Genomic DNA, 12,333 nt, shown 5'->3' on the forward strand with positions numbered 1-12,333 from the left:
TACGTATATATATATATGTTGTATATATAATAAATAAAATAACAATAAATTCTTTTTATCAATCGCTTAAATGAGACGTATTGATATCTTACCCACGCTCAAACTATTTTATCTCGTATCTTTCTGTTAATATATTATTGTATATAATATTTATTTTATTCATTAAAATCAATAATAATACTAATAATAATAATACAAATAATAATAATAATAACATGGACAACAACAAATATAATATAATAATAACCCTTATAATTCGAAAGTGTATCCAATAATATTTTAATGTTCACACAACCATATCAAATCCCAAAACCATCATAAGTCGTGTTTTATAATCATTTATTATCATTTTTTTCATTAATTAGTATTATCGTTAACAACTAGGAACCTTCATCGACATTTCCCGAGGAGCTTGCCGATTTTATCTTAATTTTTGTTTAGCGTCATCCCATACTTGGTAATCCTCTTGTTAAGGTGAGTTTACATACCCCTTTTTTTCGTCTTTTATATTTTGGGGTAGCATGTATACCTTATTCAATTTTATTCATTTGTTTTATTTATACACCTATTTCAAACACAATTCGTTATATGTTTATGTGTGATGATTGCAATGTTCATGACTATGCTCTATGTGTTTAAATGTTTATTTTATGTTTGGTGGTTGGTATCTCATCCTCATCTATCCTCATCTAGTATGATCATACATTTACCCAAGTACTTTGATTTCGTGTCAATAAGAACGGGTCCACATCTATTTAGTTGTTTACATTTTCATAAGAATTGTAATACTCATCATTTACATATGAATTGTGAATTCTCTCTCTCTCTATATATATATATAAAAACAAAACTTATGTATTCTCACCAACATTCGTGTTGACAAACTTTATTTTCATACATGTTACAGGTACAAGTAGTTGATATTATTCAAGATTGAAGACAATAGTGTGACCTTAGGATATTTATGTACAATATTGAATTTGTGTACTTGTTTTAATGATAATTAAATTAAATAATTATTGTTGATTTAATTAGTGTCTTTGAGCTACTGTCCAATCAATACGTTACGCCCCAGCATATTCCGCCGCCTTTGGTCGGGGTGTGACAAATGGAGGAGGAAATTGATAATATTGTAGTTTGTTACGGCTGAAAGTGGGATGAAACAAAATGAGCTACTAAGTATGCCACCCACACATTCTCACTTTCCGCCGTAAACTAGCCACGACGAGTATACTCAATTTCCTTTTCTTTCTTCCCTATTTCAGTCCTCAATATATTCCCCCATACCACGTCATTTCAGTCCCTAAAACATTTCTTCAGAGACTGTAAATCGGTTTTGGATACTATAATATCTTAGTCCCTAATGTATGACTTTATGGACTGAAAATCAGTCCTCCAAACAAAAAAATATAGTCCCCAATACGTTTCGTTAGGTTCGTGATTCCATATTAAAACAGTCTCCAATTGCAATGCTTTAAGGACTGAGGTTTAGTACCTGTTACTACTCGATTTTAGTCCTTAATACGCCTCTTTTAGGGACTGAAAATTAATCCCGAATAGTATGTTATTTTAGTCCCTAGTATGTACTTTTAGAGACTGATAATCAGTCTTCTAAACTAGTCTCTAATGTATTTTTTTAGCTACTATATTTTAGTCTCTAATGCTATGTGTATATTTTTAAAATTTTCATATAAGGACTGAAAAATAGCAGCTGATGCAATTTAATGTCATAACAAGAGTAATATAATCCTCATAAATTTGATTCTTGGTTTCCCAAAAATCTCAATATGCTTAAGCATTAATGTCATAACAAAACCAATCAAAATAATTGTCACACCCCAACCAAAAGCGGCGGAACATGCTGATGTATAACGATTGCCCATAAGCACATGACACTATTAAAGCGACAATATTTAATAAACTCATTTCATTTCACAACATCGAAAATGTCACATAACAATATTCATAACAAGTCTCAACAAAATATAACAAAATGTAGCAAATCAAATATTGTTCATTTTTGCTAATATCCTAATGGTATTCGTGACGTTTTCTTCAAGCATCCAAAATCAACCAAGATGTAAACCTGTAACATTTCATAAAATAAAGTTTGTTAACACAAAGGTTGGTGAGCAATTCATAAGTTTGAGCATATAAGTATATAGTAATAAGAAGCCACAAAACTTGTATACGAAACGATAAATAAAAGCAACAACTTGGATAAATTGACAATCGCTAATAGAATTATGTTAGCGCCACCTAGCTATAAGGGGTTGCCAAGTAGTCTAGGATTTAATAGGTTATCGTTAATTGCATTACGTTAACGGCACCTTGCTACAAGGGGATGCCAAGTAGTCTAGGATTTATAGATTCAACCAACCGAAAGCGATAAACACATAGGCATATAAGCATAGAACACCAAATCGAGCAAGTATTTAAGTAAAGTATACAACAACATTTGTGGTTTAAGACCAAGTATAAAACATTTAGTTTAGATAAGATGAAATGTCACCCCCAAAACAAAAGATAGAAAACAGGGTATGAAGTTACTCACGTTCAAGTAATAAAACTTAAAAGATTGATTATTTGTAGATTTGCCGGAAGGATGAGTTAACGGATGAAGCCTAAAATAAAAGAAGTCTTGGATTTAGAAAGGTTTCCTTGAAGATCTTTAAATAAAATAATTGTTGCAAAAAGTAAACAATTTAAAGTTCAAGGTTTAAAATGTAACTATTTAAGAATTTATAATAATAACCATTTAAAAATGTAAGTTTACTCGAAACCGGGTTAAAGTATCTAACATTAATACTTACTTAACCAATGTTAAGTAACAAGGTGGGAAAATGCTAAAATGCAAGTTCCATTGGGCTAAAGATACTAAAACGGGTCTTTAACGAGTGTTCGGGTTGTTGGTTCGGGTCTTGACGAATGGTCAAACCCAAAGTCAACTTTCCAAAATATTAATTATTATGAGATAACTAATTAAAACATAATAACACTTAACCAAGTATGTAGATCTATTGTTTTAGAACTAACAACGTACGTTAAGCGAGTGTTCGGTTTTGTTGGTCCAACTATGTTATGAGACCAAGTTGGATCCAACATTTCCAAGTACTTAATAAAATGATTAAAATCAGTTTGTAAACTATTTTTAAAGAAATATACAAATCTTAATAGCTAAAAACACACTTGAGTGTCTTAAGCGAGTAAAATCGGATCGGTTCGGTTTCCATCTCACAACAAGTTCATAGATGGATTCTACATACCTATATATCATAGATCTTGTATAAAAATGTACCAATGAAAATATTTAAGTTCTACAACTAAAATTGTCAACAACAAGTCTTTTTAACAAAAGTTCGGTTTGGTTCGGTTTCCATCTCACAATGAGTTCATAGATGGATTCCACATACCCAAGACTTGTAAATATGACTAACAAACTAAAATGAACAGAAGTTAGGCATAAATACTATCTATAAATAAGTTATGTGTGTGTATATATATATCAAGAACTCGAAGTCCTCCATGAAGCCTTGCCTTATGACGTTCGAAACTTAACCAACCAGAGTCGGTGAAGTAACTAACAAAGGTAACAAGGGGTGTGTATTATATATATGTTGTACCACCATATTCAAGTGTTAGTAATGTTATATGAACAATTTTGAATGAAAGACTATAGTTAGTTTGACTTGAGAAGTCAAACCTCCAAGAATACATAAATAAACAACCTTGAATCTATGGAGGATTTGAGAGAGAAATAGGAGTAAGAGCAAGTGTAAAATGAAGAAGATGAGTGTGTATATATAGGGTAAAGGTCAAAGCTTATTTACAAGATTCTCTTTTATGTTTTGCATGAAAATAGGTTGGTTAAACAAATAAGCAAAGCACAAAACAACAAACAAAAATGAAATGGTGTACAGGGGTCCCTAGACTCCGCGCGGCCACCTCCTAGCCCTCTGGTTGCGTGGCGCGGCGTGCCCAGGGGGAGGGGGCTGGACCAGCTCGTCTAGTGGTTCGTTTCGCGTTCAGAAGTTCGTTTTTGATGTAATTTGCTCGTTTTAATTCTGTTTTTGAATCTGTAAAAGAGGTTTTTCAAATTAAACAAATGGGAACAATTTGGTAACATAAAAATACAATATTTTACATATCATGAGTTTCGGTTTACAAAACGGGTCGGTTTACAACGTAAAACAACGCATAAACGAATACAAACAAGACCCAAAATTGACGAATGTCACAGTATTCCCTACTTTAGGAAATTTTGTCCCGAAATTAAGATGAAGACGACGAAGCAAACAAATGTGGATACTTCTATTTCATTGCGTCTTCTCGTTCCCATGTAAACTCCGCGCCACGCCGTGATTCCCATCGAACTTTTACTAACCGAATTCGACTACGCTTGGTCTTCTTCTCGTTGCGATCCATGATCTCAACAGGTCGTTCAACCATAAGCATAGACTCATCAACATGAAATTCGTCGAGAGGTATATGGAGATTTCCCTCAGCTAGGCACTTTTTGAGATTCGAAACATGAAATGTCGGATGAACACCGGCAAGTTCTTGCGGTAGTTCGAGTCCTTACGCTACTTTCCCAACACCCCTCAAGAATTTTGAAAGGACCAACGAAACGAGGAGCTCGCTTACCCTTCTTTCCAAAACGGACTACCCCCTTCCAAGGAAATACTTTTAGAAGGACAAGATCGTCAACATTAAATTCGATAGGTTTTCGCCGTTTGTCGGCGTAACTCTTTTGACGACTTCTAGCGGCTAAGAGGTTTCTACGGATTTGATTAATGATGTCGGTAGCTTCTTGGACCATTTCGGGTCCCGTGATTTGAGCTTCACCGATTTCGTTTCAACTAATTGGAGATCGACATTTACGACCGTAAAGAGCTTGAAAAGGAGCCACATCAATGCAAGAATGGTAGCTATTGTTATAGGAGAACTCGATGAACGGAAGATGAGAATCCCAATTCCCACAGAAATCAAGAACACATGCTCGTAGCATATCCTTGAGTGTTTGGATTGTACGTTCGGATTGACCGTCCGTTTGAGGATGATAAGCGGTGCTAAGATCAAGACGTGTTCCTAAAGCTTCTTGAAGAGATCGCAAAAAATGAGAGGTAAAACGGGCATCGCGATCGGAAATTATAGACAATGGCAAACCGTGTCGGCACATGATTTCCCGAACATAGATTTGAGCAAGCTGCTCGACAGAATACTTCTCTCGGATTGGAATGAAATGAGCAGATTTGGTCAAACGATCGATGATCACCCAAATGCTAACGTTACCTTTTTGAGTGTTGGGTAATTTGGTGATAAAGTCCATAGCAATGTCTTTCCATTTCCAAACGGGAATCGATGGTAGCTCGAGTAGACCAAAAGGTCTTTGATGTTCGGCTTTTACTTTTGAGCAAGTAAGACATTTAGATACAAACAACGCTACATCCTTTTTCATATCCGACCACCAAAAGGTAGCACGAAGATCGAAATACATCTTATCCACACCGGGATGAACGGAATACCGCGAATTGTGAGCTTCATCGAGTATACAAGTACGAAGGTCATCGCGATCGGAAATCCACAAACGATTGAGAAAGTACAAAAGACCATCGGGTTTGGTTTCGAGTTGAAGTTCGGCTCCACATGACATTTCATCGTACATGTTACCTTCTTCAACGGAGGTACGTTGAGCTTGAAAGATACAAATTTGAAAATCGGTTTGAACAATGACGCTTAGAAGCAGAACGGATTTAACATTAACCTTTCGACATAGGGCGTCGGAGAACATTCGCTTTACCGGGGTGGTAGTGAATCTCGCAGTCGTAATCACTAAGTAATTCGGGCCATCGTCGTTGTCTCATGTTAAGATCTTTTTGGTCAAAAATGTGTTGAAGGCTTTTATGATCCGTAAAAACCACACATTTTGTTCCATAAAGGTAATGTCTCCAGATTTTGAGAGTGAAAACGACGGCACCAAGTTCGAGATCGTGAGTCGTATAGTTCTTCTCGTTGACCTTAAGTTTCCTTGATGCGCATGCGATGACGTTACCTCGTTGCATGAGAACACAACCAAGGCCTTGATGGGAGGCATCGCAAAATACAACAAAATTGTCATTTCCATTGGGAAGGGTTAGGACGAGAGCATTGCAAAGCATGTCCTTGAGAGTACAAAAGGCTTCTTCTTGCTTCGAACCCTAATCGAAGGGTTGTCCCTTATGGGTGAGAGAGGTAAGAGGCAAAGAGATTTTAGAAAAGTTTCGGATGAAACGCCGATAATATCCGGCCAAACCGAGGAAGGATCAAATTTCCGTGGGAGTCGTTGGAGTTTTTCAATCCTTAACGGCCTCTATTTTAGCAGGATCGACATGAATACCTTTGTTGTTTACGACATGTCCCAAAAATTGAACTTCCTCGAGCCAAAATTCACATTTGGAGAATTTGGCATAGAGTTGTTCGTTTCTAAGGAGCTCGAGAATGGAACGCAAATGATGTTCATGTTCGGCTTTGGATTTTGAAAAGATAAGGATGTCATCAATAAAGACAATAACGAATTTATCAAGGAATGGTTTGCAAACGCGTTTCATGAGGTCCATAAACACTGCGGGTTTGTTAACCCGAAGGGCATAACCAAAAATTTGAAATGTCCATATCGAGTACGGAAAGCGGTTTTAGGAATGTCTTCTTCGCGAGCACGCAATTGATGATAACCCGATCGAAGACAAATTTTGGAGAAACAACTTGCTCCTTGAAGTTGGTCAAATAAGTCGTAGATACGTGGCAATGGATAACGATTTTTAATAGTAAGCTTGTTAAGTTCACGATAATCAATGCAAATATGAAACGAACCATCCTTCTTTTTCACAAAGAGAACGGGAGCGCCCCAAGGAGAAGAGCTTGGACGAATGAAGCCTTTATCGGAAAGTTCTTCGAGTTCGTTTGATAGTTCTTGCATTTCCGACGGGGCTAGATGATAAGGAGCTTTGGCCACGCGCATCGCGCTGGGCACAAGATCGATTTGAAATTCAATCAGAAGAACGGGAGGAAGACCGGTAACATCATCGGGAATGACATCAAGGAAATCACGAACAATTGGAATATCTTGGATCTTCCTTTCCTTTTTGTCTTTTGTCACCGAGAGAGCTAAAAACGGAACGTACTTTTGGCGTAAGTACTTTTGCGATTAAGCACATGACATGAGATTTAGCCTTCGAGACGTTGTTTTACCAAAGACCTTAAGAACCTTGCCGTTGAAAAGCGGAATGAGAATGAATTTATCGAAAAAAACGACTTAGGCACGATGCAAAGATAACCAATCCATGCCTACTATGACATCAAAACTACCCATTTGCATCGGGATGAGATCGATAGAGAATTTATGCTTAGAAAGAATAAGAGAACAATCGCGGACGACGGAATCGATGGTAATAGAATTGCCATTGGCGACTTCAACAGAGAACGGTCGGGAAAGCTTAGTTCGAGGCATCGCAAGTTTCGACTCAAATTTCAAAGAAATAAAACTTCTATCGGCACCGGTATCAAATAAAATAGAAGCCAAATGATAGTTCACCAAAAACATACCGTTCACAACATCGTTTGCCACTTGAGCTTGATTTGCATTCATCATAAACGCTCGCCCTTGATTACCATGGTTGACTTGAGGTGCTTGTTGTAGAGGTGTAGGTGGTGCTTGGATTTCTTGGATGGGTTGGATGAGTGGTGCATTGAGTTGGGGAATTTGGGGTTGGTAAGTTTGAACTTGGTAGGCTTGGGTTTGGTAATAAGGTATGCTTACGGTTTGAGCTTGGTTGGCAAAAGCTAAACATGGGCAATTGTGGCGGAAATGGTTGGGATCACCACAATTAAAGCAAGCTCGGGGTTGTTGGGTTGGTTTGGTGGGTATGGTGCATAGCGGTTTTGGGCATTTTGGGGAAAGTTTCTCGGTTGGTTTGGTTGGTTAGGTTGGTTGGGTTGGGTTCGTTGGGCGGATCGGCATGTGGTGTTGAGATGGCCAAGTCGGTTACAAATGGTACATTGGCGACAAGGCGAGTTTGTTGGGTGGTGAAATTGGCAAGTGTTACATAGTGGGTAAGGACCGGTATAGGGTCTTCGGTTTTGGGGAGCTTTGGTTTGTTGTTGAGGTTGAGGTTGGGTGACGGCAAAGTTTCGGTAATTAGTCTTAGGTTTCTTGTTGTTGTTGTTGTTGTTGTTTAGGCCTGTCAATTTTCACCCGAACCCGAGAACCGAACCCGACCCGAGTAGACCCGACCCGAAGACACATCCAAACCGCATAACCCGAACCCGAGATACCACGTAACCCGAACCCGATTGCAATAGTTCAGGTCGGTTTTTGGATAGGATATCCTCAATTCAGGTCAACCCGATAAACCCGAGAAAGTAGCGATTTAAAATACCGAGATTTTCTAGGTATGAATATTTACATGTTATACATTTATACCTACAATACAATTCAGAGGAGAATAATAACATACACATACGACACACTATGTTTCTTCATCAGGCAATACAACTTCAAAGTTTCAATCAAAGAGTTTGCAAAAGGTATGCTCGATCATTGTTAAATTGAAATATAGTTGATTATATTTGAACGATATCGCCGTTTGGGAACGTTAAAAATCGCGTTCTGGTATGTACCGGAGGTGGCTTCGCATTTTCCGACGGTGTTTTCAGTTTTTCCGGTGGAGTATTTGATGTTTTACGATGTGTTTCTTTTAATATGAGTGGTTAAATACATAGTGTTATAATATTATACATGAAAGAAGCGTATATAAGAAGCCAAACATATATGTGGATGAAATTGATCTAGTGCTTCAAATATATAATTATTATCTAACAACATTATTTATTAATATTTTAATATGAAAATATTAATATTTTAATATTTATTTATTTTGTTACAGATGTCAGGAACATTCGATGCGGCTGAAGAACAAAGGATTGATCTTGATAGCAATGATGATGAGACTCCACCAACTCAGCCAACTATGAAGAAACCTAAAATTTATCAAACAAGATCCAAAGTGTGGAATGATTTTGAAAAGTACAAAGATGCAAACGGGGATCAAAGAGCAAGATGTATGCATTGTAATCGTTCGTACAAGTGTGCGTCAAAATCTCAAGGTACGAGTAATCTTAGCAACCATTTAACAAAATGTGAACCGTACAAAGCTAAAAAGAGTGGTGGGCAAACACAAATTGCATTTGGGGCTGAAAATAAAATGACCACATGGAAGTTTGATAAAAAAAACCATTAGAAATGGCCTAGCCTATATGATAATAGTCGATGAATTGCCGTTTAGTTTTGTGGAAAGGAAGGGTTTTCGGCATTTTATGAGCCTATGTCAACCATCCTTTAAAGTTCCTTGTAGAAGTACAATTACAAAAGACTTATATCATATGTTTCAAGAAGAAAAAACAAAAGTCCGTGATTTTATTAAAAATAATGTTGGTAGGATTTGTTTGACTACAGACACATGGACTTCTAATCAACAATCTAGTTTCATGTGTATCACCGCCCACTTCGTAGATAACGAGTGGAACTTAAGGAGTAAAGTCTTGACCTTTTGTACCCAAGAGAATCATCGTGGTGTAGATATTGGGAAAACGGTTGAAACTGTTTAAATGAATGGGGAATAGAAAATATATTATCGGTTTCGGTTGATAATGCTAGTGCAAATGATGCCGCAATTGACTTTTTGAAAAGGGTATTTCAAAATTCCAATAAGTGTCTTTTAAATGCTAAATGGACACACATTAGGTGTGTTGCATATATTATAAACCTAGTGGTCCAAGATGGAATTAAACTGGTTAGCAAGTCGGTTGATAAAGTTAGGTGGGCGATTAAGTGGATTAGGCAGTCACCATCAAGGATTGACAAATTCGACAAGTTTGCTAAGATTGTTAATGCCGATACAACTAAACACCTAGTTTTAGACGTAACAACTAGATGGAACTCCACTTACCTTATGTTGGAAGTTACACAGGCTTATGAGAAAACCTTTGAGAGATATGATATTGACGAGTCCGTTTTTAGAATCGAACTTGAAAAAGCGGGTTACGGAGAACTTACAACTGAAGATTGGCAAAGTTGTAAAGATTTATGCCATTTTTTAAAACCATTTTATTATATTACTTTGAAAGTGTCAGGGACACATTATGTAACGTCTAACTCGTGCATTGAAGAGATCTATAACATTCGTGGCATATTAGATGAAGCTATTGGTACTGCTAGTCTATGTAATATTGCAATGGCAATGAAGGCAAAATTTCAAAAGTATTATGGCAATATACAAAAAATTAACTTATTGTTATACTTTGCGTTGGTTTTAGACCCAAGGAACAAAAAACATTACTTGGATTTACTTTTCGTCGATCGTTATGGAAAAGAGTTGGCGGACGTGAACATAAAATTTGTTATGGATTCTATGCATGAGCTATATAATGACTATATTAGAATTCATTCCCAAAGTTTTACTACCGCTGAATCTTCAGGCTCATCGATGTTAAGTAAACGTGATAAACCTGAAGACACGACACCAAACCAACCATTTCGAAACAAACTAAGAGAACAAATGATTACACAAAGAGTTGAACCTATTGGTGAGTTAGACAAATTCTTGAAAGAAGACTTTGAAAAGTATTTGGAGAGCTTCAATCTTTTAGAATGGTGGAAAGTTAATAGCCCAAGATTCCCGATTTTGTCTTTGATGGCTAGAGACTTATTCGTCATTCCAGTGTCAACAGTGGCTTCTGAATCAGTTTTTAGCACAAGTGGGAGGGTTTTGGACCCGTATAGGAGTTCTTTGACTCCTAGGATTGTTGAGAGTTTAATCTGCACTCAAAACTGGCTCCGGGATAGTTCTACTTCAAGCATGCAACTCTTAAATGAAGAAGATTGGAACATAATTCAAGCAATTGATAAAGGTATTTTATCACTAAATAGTTTTGTAATGCTTGAAACTATGGTAGTCCTTACTTTAACTGATTTTTATTTTAATGTAGAACTAGAAAAAGAGGAGCATATTACATGAAGTTGGCAATTGGAAATGTCAAGTTGAAGAATGAAGAATGAAGAATGAACACAAATATGATATTTATTTAACGCATTGGATTTTTGTTATTTAATTTTGATACGTTTTGTTTTGGGACATGGTATTTCTATTTAACAATTGCTTGTTACGGATTGAGATTTTGGTGTTTTTTTTTACATTTGAATTTTTATCTGTTTCTTATTGTTTGATATAATTATTGTTAAATGCTAATATGTTCATATATGAGGTGGTGTTTAGTAATACTATTTCAGTGGCATTGTACACTATGATGACAAAAAAAAAACCCACCTTTTTTTGTAAAGCATTTAAGCCCTTTCACAACCTTCACTTAACCCGAAACCCGAATCAACCCGACCCGATCTAACCCGACCCAATAAACCCGAAAACCGTAAAACCCGAAAATAGAATGGTTTGGTTTTCGGGTTATATTTCCACTCATAAAAACCCGAAAAACCCGACCCGAAAAACCCGAAACCCGATAAAAAACCCGAAGAACACCCCTATTGTTGTTGTTGTTTCGGGAAGAGTTTGAGTAGTTTATGGCTTGTGGTGCGGGTTCAACCTTGGCTTGAGATGCGGGCTCGGCTTTGGCTTTCTCGGTCATTTTCTTAATGGTCAAGGTACCCGCTTTCACGTGATTTTCCGACAGCGCGCCGGCCAAAGTGATGGCATCCTCGAGGGTCACGGGTTGCATTGGTAAACCCCCAATGTATTTATCAATTTCAAGTTCGGTTGGGGTAACCAAATGAGGAACAAGGATGCTCAACTCATGGAAGCGGAGTGAGTAAACGGCGTTATCACCACTCTCTTGCTTAAGATTCCAAAATTCCTCCTCGAACTTTTGAAGTTCGTGTTGGGGCAAAACTTCTTCATCATGAGTGCTTTGAGCTCGGACCATGGAAGAGACATAGCCGTTTCCGAACCTTGGAGGTGCATAACACTACTCCACCATGTTAGAGCGGTTTCTCTAAACATGCTTAATGCCAAATTTGTCTTTTTTTCGTCAGGTCATTCGCTGTGTCGGAACACACTCTCGGTCGAGTTGAACCATTGCAACAAGGTAGTCGCACAATTGGTTCCAAGGAATTTGGACAGGTTGGCACTAGTAAATTGCTTAAGTAGGTAACATGCGGGTTTGGGTTCAATGGGTGCAACAACGTGTGCGGGTAGGGTAGCTTGGATTTGGGTTATAAGTTTGGGAATCATAGCGGCCATTTGTTTGGCGACGAGAGCGGCCATGCGTCGGGTGGAGTTCTTGCGC

At 37.3% G+C, this 12,333-nt stretch overlaps 1 protein-coding gene across 1 annotated transcript; it reads left to right on the forward strand.

Annotated features, from left to right (window-relative positions):
• The first annotated feature begins 10,268 nt into the window (after positions 1-10,268).
• LOC143580609 (zinc finger BED domain-containing protein DAYSLEEPER-like) lies at positions 10,269-11,051 on the forward strand. Its single transcript, XM_077063584.1, has 2 exons — positions 10,269-10,944; positions 11,023-11,051. Exons 1-2 carry the CDS (start codon positions 10,269-10,271, stop codon positions 11,049-11,051), a joined length of 705 nt encoding a protein of 234 aa, XP_076919699.1.
• Positions 11,052-12,333: the final 1,282 nt, after the last annotated feature.

Source organism: Bidens hawaiensis, unplaced genomic scaffold (assembly GCF_021521415.1).
Source record: "Bidens hawaiensis isolate Kalapana, Puna unplaced genomic scaffold, B.hawaiensis_p1.1 tig00030533_1, whole genome shotgun sequence".
NCBI classification, from domain to species: domain Eukaryota; kingdom Viridiplantae; phylum Streptophyta; class Magnoliopsida; order Asterales; family Asteraceae; genus Bidens; species Bidens hawaiensis.

Bases quoted from the DNA above. Each gene is read 5' to 3' on its own strand.
- LOC143580609 (XM_077063584.1), top strand. From the start codon at position 10,269: ATGGCAATGAAGGCAAAATTTCAAAAGTATTATGGCAATATACAAAAA. The intron at 10,945-11,022 runs GTATTTTATCAC...ATTTTAATGTAG, and splicing joins AATTCAAGCAATTGATAAAG to AACTAGAAAAAGAGGAGCAT.